Raw genomic sequence first — 19,171 nt, forward strand, 5'->3', positions numbered from 1 at the left:
CCTATAACTTAATTCTAAAAAAAAAAAAAAAAAAAAAAAAAACCTAATTTTGTATAAATTATTTTTTAAAAACTTACATTTTAAGTCGTTTGGGTAGATTAGGTGCAAAAAAATTAACGAAAATAATCGACGACTAATATTAAAAGTAAAAAAAAATAGATAAATTATTCAATGTCATAACGCGACTACTTCAAAGTTGTCGTAGAGAGTTAAAAGTAGGGTTAAAGTTGTCGTAGAGAGTTAAAAGTAGGGTTAATTTAAATTTTTATATGATGGTAATTTTTTTATTTGTACGGTTAATATTTATAAGAAACTGATGGTAATTTTTTTATTTGTATGGTTAATATTTATAAGAAACTAATTTTAAATATTAAACAAAAATTATGCAAACAGGTCACTGCCATCAGATTTCAGCTTCAACAGCACCAAAGGAAAATGGATGAGAACTTTTTCCGGCGAAAGAGAGAAGCCCGGGAGAGAAAGAAAGGGTTGGATGATCATGGTTTATGACCTCTCGGGGTCCGCTGTTGCGGCAGCCTCCATGATTACGCCGTTCGTCCCTTCTCCGGGCACAGACCGTGTCTCCCGCTCCAACCCTGGTGCCTGGCTCATCCTCCGCCCCCATGGCTTCTCTGTTAGCAGTTGGAAGCCATGGGGCCGACTTGAGGCTTGGCGTGAGAGGGGACCGATTGATGGCCTCGGCTACAAGTTCGAGCTCGTGGCTGATACCGGACTAGCAACTGGCATTCCCATTGCTGAAGCTACCATGAGCGTGAAAAAAGGTGGCCAATTTTGTATTGACCGTAAGACCGTGAGAGATTTTAGTCCAAACTCTCGATCCAACATAAAAGGTAAATTTACAACTTTTTATGTCAAGTTACTATCTATTTTAGTTTCTAAACTCTAATGAGTTTCAATTATGTTGATGATTAAAGGTAATTTTGTAATGGCTTCGAGTGTGGAAGGAGAAGGGAAGGTAAGCAAGCCTATCGTACAAGTCGGGGTTCAGCACGTGACGTGCATGGCAGATGCTGCTCTATTTGTCGCACTCGCAGCGGCCATTGATCTAAGCATGGATGCTTGTAGACATTTTACACAAAAATTAAGGAGGGAGCTATGTCACGACGAACACGATTCCAGTTTTCTCTAAAATTTTCGTCTATTTTTGTTTGCGATGATAACCCGTGATCATCTAATTAAGCCAAAGCCGGATTTGAGCAGTGAAATCGTATATTTATGTAATCTTCATTTTTCTTTCCCTCTTTCAAAACCCTTAATTTTCTCTTCTTCATTCATTCTTTAATTCCTTTTTGTTTTATTTTTACACATAATTTTATTTGGTTTTTGTTGGATTTTAATGAGTAGTTTTGGTTTCAGGCTCAAAAGGCTCTGTACAGTGTAGAGGAGAATTTGTGTTTAATATATATATATATTTTCTTACTTTGTTATGTGATAAGATATGAATAGTGATTTATTGCTCTTTTTTATTTGTTCTTTTTAAGATAAAACTTGTGGGTTTCACTTTAATGGGTAGCGAGATCCGCTACTCCGATCATGACTTTCCTACCCTTAGAGGAAAAAGTCCTCTTTTTTGCCGGTTGTGGGCAAAGAGGGATTCGAACCCCCAACACTGTGGTTCGTAGCCACGTGCTTTAATCCTCTGAGCTACAAGTCTCACCCTATCTCCACTGGATCAGTTCTCGAGGTACCCTAAGGAACCTTTCCTCTCCTCAGCCATTTGCCATTTCAGGTTAAGAAGATGTGAAAGTCCCTTCCTCGATAAGAACGGTGTGTTCCGAATGGTGTGTTCCAAGGTGTGAAGTGAAGAAGAAAAGTGGGAGAGAAGTAGTTAGCTGTTTTTTTTGTAGGACCTCCCTACGGTATCGATCACCACAGTAGAGTTTAACCACTGAGTTTGGGATGGATTGGTGTGGTTCCTCTATGCTTAGGACACCAAAATATTGAACCATGAACTAAGAACGGCATAGGAGAAAAACATATTGGCTAGTAATTGTGAGGTCCCAATTCTTGACCCGAGGGAACACTAAAGACCTTTGCCCTACCATCCCATGGATAGATGAATGCAAGACGAAAACTAACTTGAATAGATTTTCAATGAGAAGTAGGGTGCACAAACCTTACAAATATGCTCAACACTGTACCGCTGAATCCATGGTGTGAATCAGGATGTTTGGTATCTTCCAACAGCCATGGCGCAGACCCTAAAATGCATTAGAATACCAGATTCCCTGTTACAGAAAAGCCAGAAAATAGATTCATGAAGCCAAGTACCAGAACACTGAGTCGCGAACTCAACAAACACCGACAACGCCCAGCCGAAGAGAACAAGCAAATTATAACATCGGAGACCCGAAACAACAGCAACTGCCAACCATAAAACCAGAAAATGATGCCAAAAACTCTTGTATGCTGAGCATGAACATAAACACAAGCCATAAGAACTTGAGAAAAAATGCCCTCAACTTCTAAATCATTCATACACAATGACCACCCAAAAAGGGAGCAACCTGAAATGAAGCCTTTACATATGAAAACTACAATGAACACCAAAAGATTCTGCACTTGAATGACTAATTCATGCGCATTGAACAGGTCGATTATCATAAAAGATCATGAAGAACAGCTCAACCAAAAGAAAACGAATCTATACCATCAAATGAGTGAAGAAATCTAAGGGAAACAAAAATTCAAGTAAAAAACTTAAGAACTCAATGGATATTGTAATAGCAACACATGCAATCCTTTCATCTATAACCTGAGCTAATTGTACAATTCAGCGTAGTGTGAAAGATTATTAGATAAATTCGTAACAATGTCAGCATTGCACACAATAATCAATAATTTGAAGTAATCTATAACACATGCCATACGTTCTACGATTGAATTCATTGTCTTCTTATCTCAAACTCTCAGCTTAATTCAAGCCTGTTTTATTTGAACTCAAAATTTGGCACAGGCGGTGCATCAAAGCTTTCCAAAATCGTTGTCTCACTTCCTCCACTCGACACTGCAGATTCCTTCTTCTTGCCTCCACCAAACCAACCTCCAAACCACGAATCACTACCAAAATCTGAAGAAGACGAAGAAGAAAGGCTTGTCAACTCCGCTTGCGGTAGAGACAGGGGAGGAGCACGGCCAGGTAATTGGCCTGTAGGATATCCAGGTACACTAGCCATACCAGCAGGCTCCTCCGTGACAACAGGCATATTTTGTTGCTGGCTGAGGACTTTATTGAGCATAATCCCAGCTCCTTCAATCAACGCTAACAAAACGCCGCCGAAAACAGCAGAACGAGCTGCTGATGCAGGTCCCTGTCGCATCTGAAGAAAACCGCCGGTGGCGGCGCCAGCGATGATCGAGTTCCATGGATCCTCCTTCTGGCGGACATAGACCATTGTACAATCGAAAGCAGAGAATAAACCACCCCAAACAGCGAAACTTCCGCCAACGCGTGGCGCATTCATTCGGACGGCTTGAGAGCCGCCGATAATCCTGGATCCCTTGGGAGAATTGTATAGACCTTTGATGAAGTGAAAAGCTGACCCGCCGACGGCTCCCATGCCAAAAGCGCCGCCGATGTCATCGAGGATGCGGTCGGGGCAAGGTTCCCTTGAAGTTTCCGGCGTTCCCATGGCGTCGATCCGATCAGCTAGGGTTTTCTGGTCCTCTGAGTTCAATCGCCACCGCCTAACTGTAACGTGGGTTTTTAATAGCCATGGGGTTTTTAACTATACTTATAGAACTTGATTTAATTGAGAACGACCAGTGGGACCCTGCTGACTAATTTAATAAAAATATTTTAAAATAATAAATCTTTTTTTTTTTTTTTACTTACTTACAAAAATATCATTTAACTTAAAAAAAAATGTTTCATTTAATTTTTTTTTTAAATGTTTCAAAACTACTCTTATATATAACTTTATATTTTTAAAAAAAAATTAAAAAATACGAGTATAATTTTAGGATACTATTCTAGTCGAACATGCTTGGTATGTACGGATAAATTAGACAAACTTCTAATGGGTATGTTTCATATTGTTCTATCAGGTCACTTCTAATGGGTGTGTGAATTTGGATTGAAGCTATTCAAGACAGAATCTAAATTCTCTTTGTTCCACAAAGATGGAGATTAGAATTGGACGAGTGTCGCAACTTTTAATTTATTATGAGCCCAAACGATGAACCGCACTCAAAGGTAGGGCATTTCCCATTTTTAAAGCTAAAGTTCCATTAAAGAGCGTTTCCACGGGGTAGAAGCGAGACCAGCAGCAAGATTCTCTCTTGTTGGACCGACTACAACAAGCTCGCGGTGACGTTCCATGGAAGTAAGTTCCTCTCGTGTCGTTATCAATCATATATTTATTAGTTGACTCGTCCCGTTAATAGTATATTCGACTCGATTTCATTAGTATAAAATTATACATCCACATGGTGTCGTATAAGATATCTATCATACATACAACAAAGAACCAACTCAAGCTCAGCTCGAATAATAGCGCGTTTAAAAAATACTCAATACTCTCGAGAGTAATATTAGAAGTTTAGAAATAATCTGCCTAGAAGCTGTCCCTTACCACCTCCACCATGACAATGCAAATTAGAACCTTCAAGATTTCAGTTCAAAAGTAGCATCAAAATAGACCACTATGAAAAGTTTCTCTCCTCTTGCAATCATAAAAAAAAGAAAGAACTAATTCAAACTAAAGAGATAAAACTAGAAAGTTGAAGATCTAAATGAAAGTGTACAGCTACAAGATCTAAATGAAAGTGTACAGCTACAAATGTTACAACATCGCAAGAATGCTAACCAGACAATTCAAATCATTTGATATCTTCCCTGAAAGGCATCTCTAGAGCTGGAACGCTGCGAAATACGTTCTCTCGTGATAGCGCAAAGCCAGATGTTTCTTGGATATTACAGCCTCAAATCTCCAACATAGAAGTCGTCGATCATGTCGAAGACTCGAGTTGCATGTTGTGGCCTGCACAAAAAAATATTGAGGTTGAAATAAACGTGTTCGGAAGATTGCTGTAACGATGGAAGAAAGAAAGGTAAAATTTTGAGTAAAGCCAACATGACCGCTTTTTTATATATAGGATCTTTGAGCTCAACTTGAGCATAGCTCAATTGGTTAAAACATATATCATCGATCACAAAGTCAAATGCGTTTGAATCTTCACCTCCACGTGCTAAAAAGCACATATACAAATAAGAGACACTTATACGACATGACGCACATTATGCACGTCATAATTTAAAATTTAGGACATAGAAACGACAAGGACGCATTTATTCAAATATATATGAGAATTCAAAGTCAGCAAGTTTCTGCATTTCTTAAAACTTATTATTATATATCTATTTAGTATACATAACAAATGATCGATATGTATCTAATAAATGATCGATATGTATCTAACAAATGTTTGACGTGTTCAACAAGTGACAGAGTGTGTGATATGAACATGCTAACTAAACTAAAGCGCCCACGTGTTGTTTAACGAAAATCAATATACCACCATTGACAAATCCAAGTGCTATCGATTTACACCATGATTCTGTAGTTTGCATACAAAACAGGGAAAAAAAGGATCGCAGAAGCAACCATTTTGAAAAAGCTTTGCTGATCTTAATTATTGTTTATCAAAGCTAAAACAATGATAAGAGTATCCAATCCAGATTATTTGGACAGATCAAATTATTATGATATAACAATATGATTGAGAGAGGAGGTGTCAGGTTGGCTTACCCATAAAACCCTTCTGTAGAATCATCCCCAGCATGTGCTAGGATGGCATCTCCTCCTGGATGTTCTTCAACATAGGACGTAACATCGTACACCTATGCTTGATAAAAATCGAAAAATAGATTACGAGTATGACAACATACAAGCAAACCCCAAGTTTTGCTACGAGCTTAGACATCCGATAATACCTTGTTCTTGATAATGATCCAGCAATCAGTTCTCTTGTTATGAACCGAAACCTCGTCTTTACTGTACACTTTAGATGCCTATAAGCAAGAAAAAACATTTAGAATATAATGAGAAACCACAAAGAACACTTCTTCCTGTATGAAATATCAACGCAGATCCTTTAATTGAACACAAATAAGCCCCATCACTAAAGTTTGCAGCATCAACAGATAAGCTCGAAAAAGAAAATTGTACAAATCGTTTCAGTTTCACTAAATCTCTTGGAATGTTCTATTTCCATTTTTGTTTCTCAATCCGGTTAGAAATTACAACTCTCCACAGTGGTATGATATTATCCACTTTGAGCATAAGTTCTCATGGCTCCAATGGAGATGTATTCCTTACTTGTAAACCCATGATTATTCCCTAAATTAGCCACTGTGGGACTCCCTCCCAACAATCCTCAACAAATCCTAGTTTTAGTCGGATCCAACTCAATAGTTGAAATCTGGACATAGAACATTGCACAAACCATGATGATTTACTCAACTAAAGGAAAACAAGTCCAAATTTACCTTGTTGGTATTATTTAATTGAACCTTTTGTGCATTTCCTGCATCCAGAAAATAAGAGCATTGTTTGTTCAAATCGATGTGAATTTATGCATAAAAGGATTAAAGAACTGAAACAATACACTTCACCAAACTTACGGTCGCGTGGGATTAAAATCAGAGCGCCAAACAACACACCGAGAACCAATGCGGCTACAATGATCATCATCTTATATAGCTCACTGCTAAATCAGATTCACAATAAATGCAAAAGCATAGTACTGCAACGAAGCATTACCATTCCGAAATTGAAACTAAGAAATAATAATTTTGTTTCGTAAGCAAGAAAATGCTCCAGAATCCACAAATTCAGCAAAGATTCTCGGACCGTCCGGGTCACTGGTTTAAGCTAATTTTGATGCAGATGATTTAGCTAAGCGATGCGAAACTGAGAACTTACCTTAAGAATATGGATCGGATTTAGCGACTAAGCAGTGAGCTTATCGAATATCCGGCGAACTGAATGCCGAAATGAATTCGCCGGTAAAATCTAGACCCTCGAATTTCCACTGCACTCTGCCCACCGGATCCCCATCAAACACCAGACCGATTAAGGGTCGCCCATGTTTGGGCCTAAAGTTCGGCTGTGGCATCAGTTTCAGTATGGGCTTGAGCTTCGGTTTTAGCTCGAGCCAGAGATTGTGCTTCAGTAACGGCAGGAGCCTGACTTCCACTTTCGGTTCGGCATGAGTTTCCTTACTAGATTGGGCTTCAAATATGGGCCACATGACTTTCACTTTGAGATGGGCCTGAGTTTGCATATTCAATTGGACTTCACCTTTGGGCCACATAACTTCCACTGTCGGCCGGCCTTCGATTGGGCTTCAGCTTTGGACCACCCGACTTCCACTTTGGGATGAGCCTGATATTTTATATTAGCTTGGGCCACCTGACTTCATTTTGGGTTAAGCCTGAGTTTCCATATTAGCTTGGGCTTCAGTTTGGGCCACATGATTTCTACTTTTGGTCGGGCCTGAGATTCCATATAAGCTGGGATTTCTGCTTTGGGCCACCCGACTTCTACATTGGGTTGGGCCTGAGTTTTCATATTAGCTTGGGCTTAAAGTATGGCCCACCATACTTCTACTTTTGGTTGGGCCTCAGTTTCATAATTATATTGGGCTTCAGTTATGGACCACCTTAGTTCTACTTTCGGTTGGGCCTGAGTTTCCATATTAGCTTGGGCTTCAAGTTTGGGCCATCAAACTTCTACTTTCGGATGTGCCTGAGTTTCCATATTATTTGGGCTTAAGTTTTAGGCCAACTGAGTAATACTTTGGGTTGGGCCTGAGTTTCCATATCAGCTTGGGATACAATTTTGGGCCAACTGAGTTCACATTGGGCTGGGCCTGATTTTCCATATAATCTTGGGCTTCAGTTTTGGGCCACCCAAGTTCTACTTTTGGTTGGGCCTTTCCATATAATCTTCGGCTTCTTTTTTGGGCCTCCCGACTTCTACATTGGGTTGGGCCTGAGTTTCCATATAATTATGGGCTTCAGTTTTGGGCCACCTGAGTTCAACTTTGGGTTGGCCCTGATTTTCAATATTATCTTGGGCATCATGTTTGGGCCACCAGACTTCTACATTGGGTTCGGCCTGAGTATCCATATTATATTGGGCTTCAGTTTTGGGCCTTCCGAATTCTACTTTGGGTTGGGTCTGAGTCTCCATATAATCTTGGGCTTGATTTTTGGGCCTCCCGACTTCTACATTGGGTTGGGCCTGAGTTTCCATATAATTATGGGCTTCAGTTTTGGGCTACCTGAGTTCAACTTTGGGTTGGGCCTGATTTTCAATATTATCTTGGGCATCATGTTTGGGCCACCAGACTTCTACATTGGGTTCGGCCTGAGTATCCATATTATATTGGGCTTCAGTTTTGGGCCTTCCGAATTCTACTTTGGGTTGGGCCTGAGTCTCCATATAATCTTGGGCTTGATTTTTGGGCCTCCCGACTTCTACATTGGGTTGGGCCTAAGTTTCCAAATAATATTGGACTTCGGTTTTGGGCCTCCCAACTTCTACATTGGGTTGGGCCTGAGTTTCCATACAATCTTGGGCTTCAGTTTTGGGCCACCGGAGTTCAACTTTGGGTTGGGCCTGAGTTTCCAAATTATATTGGGCCATCCGACTTCTACATTGGGTTGGCCTCAGTTTCCATATTATATTGGGCTTCAGTTTTGGGCCTTCTGAGTTCACATTGGGCTGGGCCTTATTTTCGATGTAATCATGGGCTCAAGTTTTGGGCCAGCTAAATTCCACGTTAGGTTGGGCCTGAGTTTCCATATTATCTTGGGCTTCATTTTTCGGCCTCCCGACTTCTACATTAGGTTGGGCCTGAGTTTCCATTTTATATTGGGCTTTAGTTTTGGGCCTTTGTGTTCAAATTGGGCTGGGCCTTATTTTCCATATAATCTTGGGCTCACGTTTTGGGCCACCCGAGTTCTACTTTTGGTTGGGTCTTTCCATATTATCTTCGGCTACTTTTTTGGGCCTCCAGACTTCTACATTGGGTTGGGCCTGAGTTTCCATATAATCTTGGGCTTCAGTTTTGGGCCACCTGAGTTCAACTTTGGGTTGGGCCTGAGTTTCCATCTTATCTTGGGCTTACAGTTTGGGCCTTCCGACTTCTACATTGGGTTGGGCCTGAGTTTCCATATTATATTGGGCTTCAGTTTTGGGACTTCTGAGTTCACATTGGGCTGGGCCTGATTTTCCATATATAATCTTGGGTTTACGTTTTGGGCCACCTGAGTTCAAATTTAGTTTGGGCCTGAGTTTCTATATTATCTTGGGCTTCATTTTTGGGCCTCTCGACTTCTACATTGTGTTGGGCCAGATTTTGAATATAATCTTCGGCTTCAGTTTTGGGCCACCTGAGTTCAACTTTGGGTTGGACCTCAGTTTCCATATTATCTTGGGCTTCAGGTTTGGGTCACCTGACTTCTACATTGGGTTGGGCCTTAGTTTCCGTATCATATTGGGCTTCAGTTTGGGCCTTCTGAGTTTTACTTTGGGTTGGGCCATTTTATATTATCTTGGGCTTCCCGACTTCTACATTGGGTTGGGCCTGAGTTTTCATATTAGATTGGGCTTCAATTTTGGGCCTGTCGACTTCTTAATTGGGTTGGGCCTGAGATTCCATATTAGGTTGGGCTTCATTCATGGGCTACCTTACTTTTACTTTGGGTTGGGCCTGAGTTTTCATATCATCTTCGGCTTCAATTTTGGGCCACCCTACTTCTACTTTGGGTTGGGCCTGAGTTTCCTTATTAACTTGGGCTTCTTTTTTGGGCAACTTGATTTCAACTTCGCGTTGGGCCTGAGTTTCCATATTAATGTGGGCTTCAGTTTTGGCCCAAGCTTGAGCTTCGTTATCAATAACGGTTGGTGGTTGACTTTCAATTTGGTTTGGGCCTGAGCTTTTATATTATCTTGGGCTTCATATGTGGGCCGAGCCTGATATAATTAATGTTCCATAGAAATTATAATGTTTTTTTGTAACATAGATATATTTAATATTTCACACTGATGAGTTTTTAATTAGAAAATTAAAGTACTGACAGTACGACTTCTAATGTACAACGAACTTATTGAATTGTATTATTTGAATCATAATGCATACACATGTTTATTAAATTGTAACATCTGAAACATACTTAAATAAAATATTAATAATATATTTAAATATAATATCAGAACACACAAAATCAAAATTTCTTGCCACCTGGACTATTGGTCTGAAATTAAATGTTTAGGCCCCAAATATTAGGATGCTCGAGTCCCCCAAAATACTAAAAAAATTGTGTTCAAATCTTTTGCCTAATAATTGTAATTAATACTTTAATCAAGTTTGAATCTTTCCCTAAATTATGAATATACATAAACATGCATAAACTTAATCAAATATTTCAAAACAATATTAAAATTAGATGTCTGATATTAAAATAATTAAAAGAGTGAATACTATTCTCATAGATCAACGCATGTCATTTCAACATGTTCTGTTCTCACTCACATACATTCTTATATTTTACTCAAGTGTCGCATGTCTACCAGTTTCTACCTGAGTTCATTCTCGAACCACATCCTACTAGAATGATGTCTCACGTGAATTATTTTTTTTCAAATGATATACGGTCGAGCCCAAGTTGCCATAGAAAATATTTATAAGAAAAAAAAAACTACAATATTATTAATTATAATACCAAAATTTTGGTATTGGTCAACTGTTATCCAATAATTGTATTTGTCAACTGCATTCTTTTTTCTTTACAAAGACTAAAATCTAACCTAGAAGCTTTGAAGTTTCCAGTGTACGAAATTTTCAATAAAAAAAAATATACTTATTTGCTTTGAAAATGTTAATTATATAAGAATAAATTGACAAATAAAAATTAAAAGCTAAAAAAAACAAATAAAAAAAACAATAATTTTTTTATTTGTCACTCCACATATTTTAAAATTAAAAAAAAAAATTGAATTTGCACAGTAAATATAATAATTTCAACACTACCTCAATTAATACCTCTACAACCTACGGTTATAGGATTTAAAGTGATTTTATTTATTTATTTATTTATTTTTGAAAAGTTAATTTTGTTATTTATATCATATAATATAAAATGAATTGAATGAGCAAGCAAGTTGCATTGCATTCTTTAATATCTCTGTCATCAACGCCCGCTTATTTAAAATGGACTTGTCCCACGCTACAAAGGACAAAGGAAATGTCCCCCCTTCCAAATTGAATTTATTTATTTATTAAATATATTTTAAATCAATCTATAAATTACCAACTTAATTTTTTTTAATTTAAAAATAATGTTCAAAATTAATTTTATTTCGGACATTTAATACTTACATGTAATTATTTCGAATTCACGTCTATGTCAAATTATTTTCTTTTTAATTCAATAATCTAATTAAAAAATAAAGTCAAATTCGGAATCCTTTCAGTTTTAATATATATATATATATACACAGCTAAGCAATATATTCATCCCTTCCAAAAATTTCTCTCTTTTGCTTGTTTACTTCTCCATTTTTCCATGGCTGCTGTCTTGCCGGAAGCAACAAGATCAGCTTTTGCAGCGAGGTACATCATGGACCTTGAATCGATGTTCGATCTCGACACGGTCCTCACCGGTGCCGACGACTATTATAACGACCAGATCATCACAGAGCCGCCGTCCGTGGTGGTTGCCGATTTGCCAACGGTGGTCACAGACGACGTATGTGCAGTTTGTATGGAGGAATTCCGGGCGGATGAAGGTGGTAAACAGATCCCCTGCGGTCATGTGTACCATCAAACTTGTATATCCTCATGGCTCTCCGTCGGCGGCGACTGTTGCCCTCTCTGCCGCTGCCACGTCTCCTCCGACAACAAATCGGAAACTGCTAAACCCGTTCAGGTTTAGTTTGTTTGTTCGTTCGTTGTGTCAAATCAATTTTGAGCCGTTGGATGTACAGGAAAAATTCAAATCTTCATGCTGTCCAATAAGAATTCTCTTCTGCTCATTATTCTCTCAAAAAATTTTCTTTTATTATTATTTTTGTTGAATTTTTTTTTTTGTTTGGATTAAATCTCTCTATCAAATTAATTACATTAATGAATGTGGGACCTACATAACAATAATACTAATAATTATTATTATTATTATGATAATAATTCGTTAAAGTGGGCTCCCAAGTTGGAAACTCCATCTAATCATTAAATCAACCATTAAATCTCAATTAATGGTAATATTATTCATTTTGAAAGTCGAGAAAATAGGAAGACTATTTAATTAATAATTAAATAAAATAGATAGTGCTATTATTACCCGCAAAAAGATCTTTATGTTGTTGATCTATCGCTAGTTCGAGTTCATATTAGTGGAATCCCATGGTCGAGAAAGACTTTGTAATAAGATCCATGATCAAAAAGGACCATACACGAACTAAATTCTATACCCAATAGAACAACAAAATGAAGGAAACTATTAAGAGAAAAATCGCTCTAATTACTAACTAAGTCCCACATTCAAGTTCGACCGTCCTATTATATTTTTTAAAAATATCAAGTATAATAAAAATCTTTAATTCGGTATAGCCAAGATAACCACTTGGGAAATTTGGGATAAGATAAGACGCTCAACTTCGACCATAAAATTTATTATCAACAAGTAAAAAATGTATATAATATATTATGAATCACTAACTCTTTTGATGTTGTCCATTTTGAGTCTCATGGTTTTACTTTGGACTTATTCAAAAGGCTTCATACCAATGGAGATACTACTACTCACTAAACGTGAGCAATATATATGTTGTGATGTTCTACATTGGTTGGGGAGGAGAACAAAATATCATTTATAGGAGTGTGTAAAGCTTCCTCTAGCAAACATGTTTTAAATCGTTTAGCAAAAGCCTATAAAAGATAATATTTATTAGCGATGGATCTCAGTCGGTGTATATATTATATATATATATATATCAATTGGTTACTTCAACTACCATTTTTACCCGAGTTAAATTCTTACAACAATGAAACCAACTGACAAGATTTGTTTTCATCTACAAATTACAGTGTTCGAGGACAAAATAAAAGAAATTTGTTTCACTGACAAGATTTGTTTTCATCTCCAAATTGCAGTGTTCGAGGACAAAAGAAAAGGAATTTGTTAATTGTTATTTTCATATTAATTAAAATAAAGTTTTTTTAATGTTGTTGCAATTTAATTCGACGTGTCGAATCCCAATTGGCCAAGTCTTGTTAAGGCAAAATGGCTCATTGCCAGCCGTCCAAAGTGCAAGGATAAACTAAAAAAAACAATAAAATATTGGTTAGTCAAACACAATGTGGTTTGACAAGAACAAGACAATAATAACGGTTTTAAAATAAGGAAACACGCAAAGAATTGAGTTGTGGCTGTCAATAAAACATTAAAAGTCGTGATTCCGTTAGCTTAAGAGGAACACCAATCATTTTTTTTTAACTAAATTCAATATCCCTATCTTAGTGTTGCCCAATATTTCTATTCTCTAGGGATATAGAATTTAGTAAAAAAATTATTGGTAAATTAAATTCAAATTATTTTATATGGCAAAAATTATCTTTTACTTAAATCTATTCTTCCAAACAAGACTTTTCAATTGAAGATCGAGTTGAATTCTATTTAAGCTTTATCTTATAAATTTACGGTTTTTTTAATAAAATATTTGAATTTTTAACCGAGATTGGTAATTTCAAAATATTTTTTTACGACCGTGCTTTTAGAAAATTCGTTATTATTTGGAGTTGATTAGTGTGTTAGATGAAAGTTCCACCTCGGCTAATTTAAGAAATGATCATGGGTTTATAATCAAATAATCCTCTCTCCATTGGTGCGAGGCATTTTGGGGAATCCAAATCAAAGCTACGAGAGCTTATGCTCAAAGTGGACAATATCATACCATTGTGGAGAGTCGTGTTCATCTAATATGGTATCAGAGCCCAGAATTCTACGATTTGTCTAGTAGAGAATTCAGTATTTCATGCTAGAACAATGCATGTAGAGGTGCACTATTATTTCATTATATTTGGTATGAGAGCCCAGAATTCTGATATTTCATGTTATAACAATGCATGTGGAGGTAGAACAATGCATATGGAGGTGCACTATCATTTCATTATGACCGTTCTTTTAGAAAAATCAGTTCTTGCATGAAGCTTATTAGTGCTCGATTAATTTCAATTAAAACATAGAAAAACATGTCGCCAAAATTTGGTAAATTAAAATAAAATTGGCAAGGTAGACATTATTTTAAGTATGTTTATTATATTGACATTTAATATCAAATTTATTAAACATAACAATTGCGAGTAATTCGTTTAATCTAAATTATTTGAGATACATCCCCATAAAAATAAGTATAAATAATAAAATTAAAATAGTTGAGCATTTTGGGCTTTGCTGAATCAATGGACTGGACTATCAGCCCACTGGTTATCGGCCCAATATCCTCTTAATTGATGGATCAAATGGGCTCAATACCAGCCCAATTTGATTTTCACATTATTTTACCAAAATAAGCAAATAAATCACCAACGAAGATATCCAAATTTAAGGAATAAGGGAAAAAAATTATACATTAGACAAAGCTTAAGTGACACTTATAAAAGTCAAACAGTTATAATTAGATTTATTTTGATGCGTATTGTTTACTCATAATTATTATGTCTAATATTACTTTGTTAAGCCATCATAAAGTGAAAAAAAGTGGAATTTTTTAAACACTTTTAATATTTTAATTGGAAAATTCAAGAATTACATGTAGGGTGCTTTTTATAATTTACTTTTCACGTTAAAAAGTGGATATGGTAATTAGAACCGATCATGATAGACACGAAACCTTTATAGAAGAGTTAATGATAATGTATGCGGTTCGGGAGAAAAAGTTGTCGGCCTAGTCTCTATTTGAATGATGTGTGCGGTTAAAAGTAAGATTATAGTCGTGTCATATATAATGACAACGACATGGTTATCATGAAGAAGATACACGTGTCATGATGTTTAAATCGATGCGTTTTTAATTGACGTGATTTAAATATATGCATATCTTAAGAGAATATTTTCATTCAAAATAATAACGGATAATTTTATACTCATAATGGTTTTAGTTCCATATAACCCTATAATCATTAAAAAAAAACATTAATAATATACAAATCCATATAACCCTATAAACATTAATAATATACAAATTAGTATACTTTTACTCTTTTAAGGTCAAAATTGTAAATCTACTAAAACTAATACATTATTAGAAATACTATATATATATATATAAATCTAGAACTTCAAATAAAATTGTAAACTAAATTTTATTAAAATTACTTGAAGGAGAGGAAAAAAAAAAAGTAATTATAGAAACTTAAAGATTTGAACTGTTGGAGCTTTCAAACTGATATGGTTGAGAATGAATCACGTCTCTTGAAGCCATTAAACACAGTGATTCGACGTTCATTTATGACGATGTGTAACTGTAAACATCGCCGATCTGAAAAGGTTCAAGTTCGTTCGTTTGTTTTCATCGGCAAAGCGTATTCCAGTACGGCGATTCACAAGCTGCAAAACTTCGCTCTAGCCTTAGATCCTTGTAGAACTTCTTGATGAATTCCTCGGCGGCTTTATCGACGAACTGACTATCGCCGTCGTCCTTCAAAGAGAACGGCGAATCCGTAACGCGCAACTGCCGCACAACTAGCGGACTCTTTCCGAATCCAGGCAGCGGCACTAATGGCGACTTCTCGGAGTTCTGATCGGTTTGGAGAATATCCAGAACTCTCGTGACGGCGGCGACGGTGGAGAAATCGTCGTGACTGTAAGATTTGGGGAAATATTGGTGGTTTCGGTGCTTTCGGAGTTTGTTGAAGTAACGGAACGGATATGCTGCAGGACTGTTACTGCAACTGAATTCGTAATCGCGAGTTGAGATGTAGGAATTGGCGATATCAATCGTTTGGCAACTAAAAGCAGATCCGTGATGAAATTCGACCAGATTTCCAATCGCTTTTCCTGCGATTTTGCTTCGTTTTAGTATCAAATGAAGATCGAATGTCCGTACGCCTTTCCTCAACATGAACACAACCGCTCGCAACACGTTCCACAGCTTCTTCTTCACTGCCGGTCGAATCGGCTCCACTTCCATCGCTTACAAGCAATTCCAAAGAAATGTGTAATAATTCCGCTTTCTAAAACGAAGAATTGGGAAATATATAAAGCGAACGAACGGTACTTCGTAAGGACTTTTATCCCACTCATGTTTACAGCGCGTGTTGTACACTACATGAACAGATTTGATAAAGTTATTTGTTTGACGTACACGCGCGTAGGTAGAGGTTTGTCTTTCGTTTCGTTAAGAAAAGCCAGAATATTTATATATCTAATATAAACTAACATTTCTTTGGGTTTTTTTCTTTTTCCTCGAAATTACATTAAATTAGAAATTTCTTGAAAATGAATATAAAAAATCTAATAGCTTTGATGAGTGTCCCAATGATTACATATATGATAACCAAACTTTGCCCAAATATGAAGCTAGTAGGTGACCTGAATTCTAAGTTTAAAGCTTTAGATGATTAGCTTCTCGAATTCCTCACCCATCATTTTATTTTAATATAATAAGATTAATATTAAATAATCCCGAGCATGGTTCGTTTGATTCATAGCATGTTTAGAATAACTTATAAAATGAACGAAAATTATATTTCTATAATCATTTTAAAAAAAATTATAACTTAAAGTGAGTTTAGAGTATGAGAATCAATTAAACATATTTAAAATAATGTTTGTGTAACGGTTTAGATCTACCGCTAGCCGGTATTGTCCTCTTTGGGCTTCCCCTCACGGCTTTAAAATGCGTATGTTAGGCGAAAGTTTCCATACCTTTATAAATAGTGGTTTGTTCTCCTCCCCAACCAATGTGGAAACCTTTCCAGAGTTTTAAAGCTTTGAGGGGAAACTCGAAAGGGAAAGCTCAAAGAAGACAATATCTGCTAGTGGTGGATCTAGGTCATTACAGTTTGTTATGTTTAGCGTTTTCTTTAATCATTTCAAGTCGATATTTTACTATGATTTTCATATCATACAAATTAATTTTAAAATTAAAAGCAAGTTTTTTTTTAGTAATCTTGAATAAAATAAATATCATACAATATTTTATGTTATTGAGTACAAATTATGATAATTGTTTTTATTTTTCATTTTTTCTTAAATTTATTATGAATTTATATGAAAATGGTAAGCCAAAAGGCAAAAGATATGTTACCCTTTCTCCATCAATTCACGTCCTTCACAATGTCCCACACATCTCTTCAACATAAATAAGGATAAAAATAGAAAAATATTAACAAATGAAAGAAATCCATTTCAAATGAAAATTAATTTCTTAGAATTAAAATATTAACAAATGCAATAAATTAAATTATTTCCAATTTACTTAATAATTTCAATACTTGGAAGCAAAATTTAATATCAAAATTCAATAGGGGAGAAACTTGGTCCCAACTCCTTTCATTTTCCAGCTTAAATGCAATGCAAGCGCGTACAAAATATAAAAGCCTATCAAATAAATAAATAAATAAATAAATATAAACTTGGAGAATGTCCCCTGCGATTTATACCACACGCCGCCCTCAGCAGCCAGCTTGAGAAAGTTGGCACTTGTAGGAATGAATTTCAGCACCTAACAAACTGACACGTGTAAAAATAATACCTCAAGCTAATTATTTTTGTTTATTAAAAAATATTTAAAATGTTCATAATCAAATATACCTAGACATCGAAAGAACGACTATTAATTTTTAAACATTTTTTAATCATGATTTTCTATTTTTTATAATTATTTTTATTCGAATATAATATCGGTTCGTTCATGTACTAAACTACCAAATTTTAATTATTGTAAATGTTAAATTATTAAAGGATACAAAATATTTGGTATTATTAAATTTTTATATAATAATTTTAAAACATTTAATTGCATAATAATTATAAATATGTCTTTCTTCTGACTTACTGCTATTTATAATAGTATTAAATATTCAGTACAGCCTCTGTACTAAAATTCTCTCATTTTATATCCTTACGTGAATTATTTATGATCAGCTGGCTATGAGTTTGTTTTATTTTCATGCTTGTAACTATCAGGGAAAATCAATTAATTTTATTAAATTGTCATTACTATCATTATTTCAACTATATATTATTTTTTTCTTATATTAAATTATTATGATTAGAATTTAATATTTGTTATGTATACATTATTTTGTTTCCAATAATTAAAAAAATATAAATTTCCAATAGTAATATAATTAATTTAGAAGTAGGTATCAGTTTGGGAGTTAAAATATAAATTTTGCTTCATCGTTCAAACGCAGAAAATTAATGTGAGATGAAGAGATTCACTCATCTTTCAACGGCTAAATCATATTGTTGTCTCCTCTCATAAATATTTCGAAGCTCTATAATTAATTTCTAAAAATCACATCATTTTAAAAAAAGTACTAGCAATATGCATTTTCCTTTTCGGTGGCTCAATTATAAAAACTCCAAAGTTCACCACTTAATTTGGAGCAGTTAATTTTTTTTTTCTTCTAAATAGCATGTGAGCGAAGACAAAACATGTTAAAATAACTGTGATAGTCGTTTTAAAGATAATCTAGTAACACGTTGAGATATAATACTTTGAGTATATATTATTTATAGAATATATCTTAATATTCTTTACTTTATAATTTGATTTATAGTATATTTTATTTTATTCTCAATATTTAATTAGATTATATTTTACTTGTTGTTAAAATCACCGTGATAGTCGTTTTAAAGATAATCAAGTAACATGTTGAGATATAATATTTGGAATATATATTATTTATGGAATATATCTTAGATATTATATCTTAATATTATTTCCTTTATAATTTGATTTATAGTATATTTTATTCTATTATCAATATTTAATTAGTTGCTAGCTTGTATCCTATTTAAAAGTTATGAATATCAATGAGAATACACACCTTCGATTCTAATTCTATTTTTATTTCAAATTCTTAATATAACAGGATCATTTTGTTGGTATAAATATTAATTGTTAAT

The 19,171-nt window shown here is 35.2% G+C and overlaps 5 protein-coding genes across 10 annotated transcripts in view; 2 read left to right on the top strand and 3 right to left on the bottom strand.

Moving 5' to 3' along the window:
• Positions 1–1,401, top strand: part of LOC111444418 — a 3,344-nt gene extending 1,943 nt beyond the window's left edge. Inside the window, exons 2-3 of the mRNA XM_023082516.1 lie at positions 394–851; positions 936–1,401. Of these exons, the coding sequence (XP_022938284.1) occupies positions 394–851; positions 936–1,150 (673 nt within the window). The 3' untranslated portion in view covers positions 1,151–1,401. The remainder of the gene's footprint in view (positions 1–393; positions 852–935) is intronic.
• Positions 1,402–2,697: 1,296 nt separating this feature from the next.
• Positions 2,698–3,738, bottom strand: LOC111444400 (mitochondrial import inner membrane translocase subunit TIM17-2-like). Its single transcript, XM_023082492.1, has one exon. It carries the CDS (start codon positions 3,651–3,653, stop codon positions 2,952–2,954), a length of 702 nt encoding a protein of 233 aa, XP_022938260.1. The 5' UTR covers positions 3,654–3,738; the 3' UTR covers positions 2,698–2,951.
• Positions 3,739–4,549: 811 nt separating this feature from the next.
• On the bottom strand, positions 4,550–7,109 carry LOC111443883 (cytochrome B5-like protein). 6 transcript variants are annotated; one of them, XM_023081714.1, is made up of 6 exons: positions 6,948–7,109; positions 6,638–6,732; positions 6,512–6,549; positions 5,957–6,034; positions 5,772–5,863; positions 4,550–5,003 (listed from the first exon to the last, which is right to left on the bottom strand). In XM_023081714.1, exons 2-6 carry the CDS (start codon positions 6,714–6,716, stop codon positions 4,937–4,939), a joined length of 354 nt encoding a protein of 117 aa, XP_022937482.1. In that variant the 5' UTR covers positions 6,717–6,732; positions 6,948–7,109; the 3' UTR covers positions 4,550–4,936. The 6 variants fall into 6 exon arrangements, with proteins under 6 accessions (XP_022937482.1, XP_022937484.1, XP_022937481.1 ...); XM_023081716.1 differs by having other exon boundaries at positions 6,638–6,768; XM_023081713.1 differs by having other exon boundaries at positions 6,638–6,729; positions 6,948–7,108.
• Positions 7,110–11,599: 4,490 nt separating this feature from the next.
• Positions 11,600–11,968, top strand: LOC111444430 (E3 ubiquitin-protein ligase RING1-like). Its single transcript, XM_023082529.1, has one exon. It carries the CDS (start codon positions 11,600–11,602, stop codon positions 11,966–11,968), a length of 369 nt encoding a protein of 122 aa, XP_022938297.1.
• A 3,452-nt stretch (positions 11,969–15,420) lies between these two features.
• Positions 15,421–16,238, bottom strand: LOC111444217. The gene has a single exon (XM_023082227.1). The coding sequence runs from the start codon at positions 16,221–16,223 to the stop codon at positions 15,603–15,605; it is 621 nt and encodes a 206-aa protein (XP_022937995.1). The 5' UTR covers positions 16,224–16,238; the 3' UTR covers positions 15,421–15,602.
• Positions 16,239–19,171: the final 2,933 nt, after the last annotated feature.

Source organism: Cucurbita moschata, unplaced genomic scaffold, assembly GCF_002738365.1.
Source record: "Cucurbita moschata cultivar Rifu unplaced genomic scaffold, Cmos_1.0 Cmo_Scf00006, whole genome shotgun sequence".
In the NCBI taxonomy this organism is placed as follows: Eukaryota; Viridiplantae; Streptophyta; class Magnoliopsida; order Cucurbitales; family Cucurbitaceae; genus Cucurbita; species Cucurbita moschata.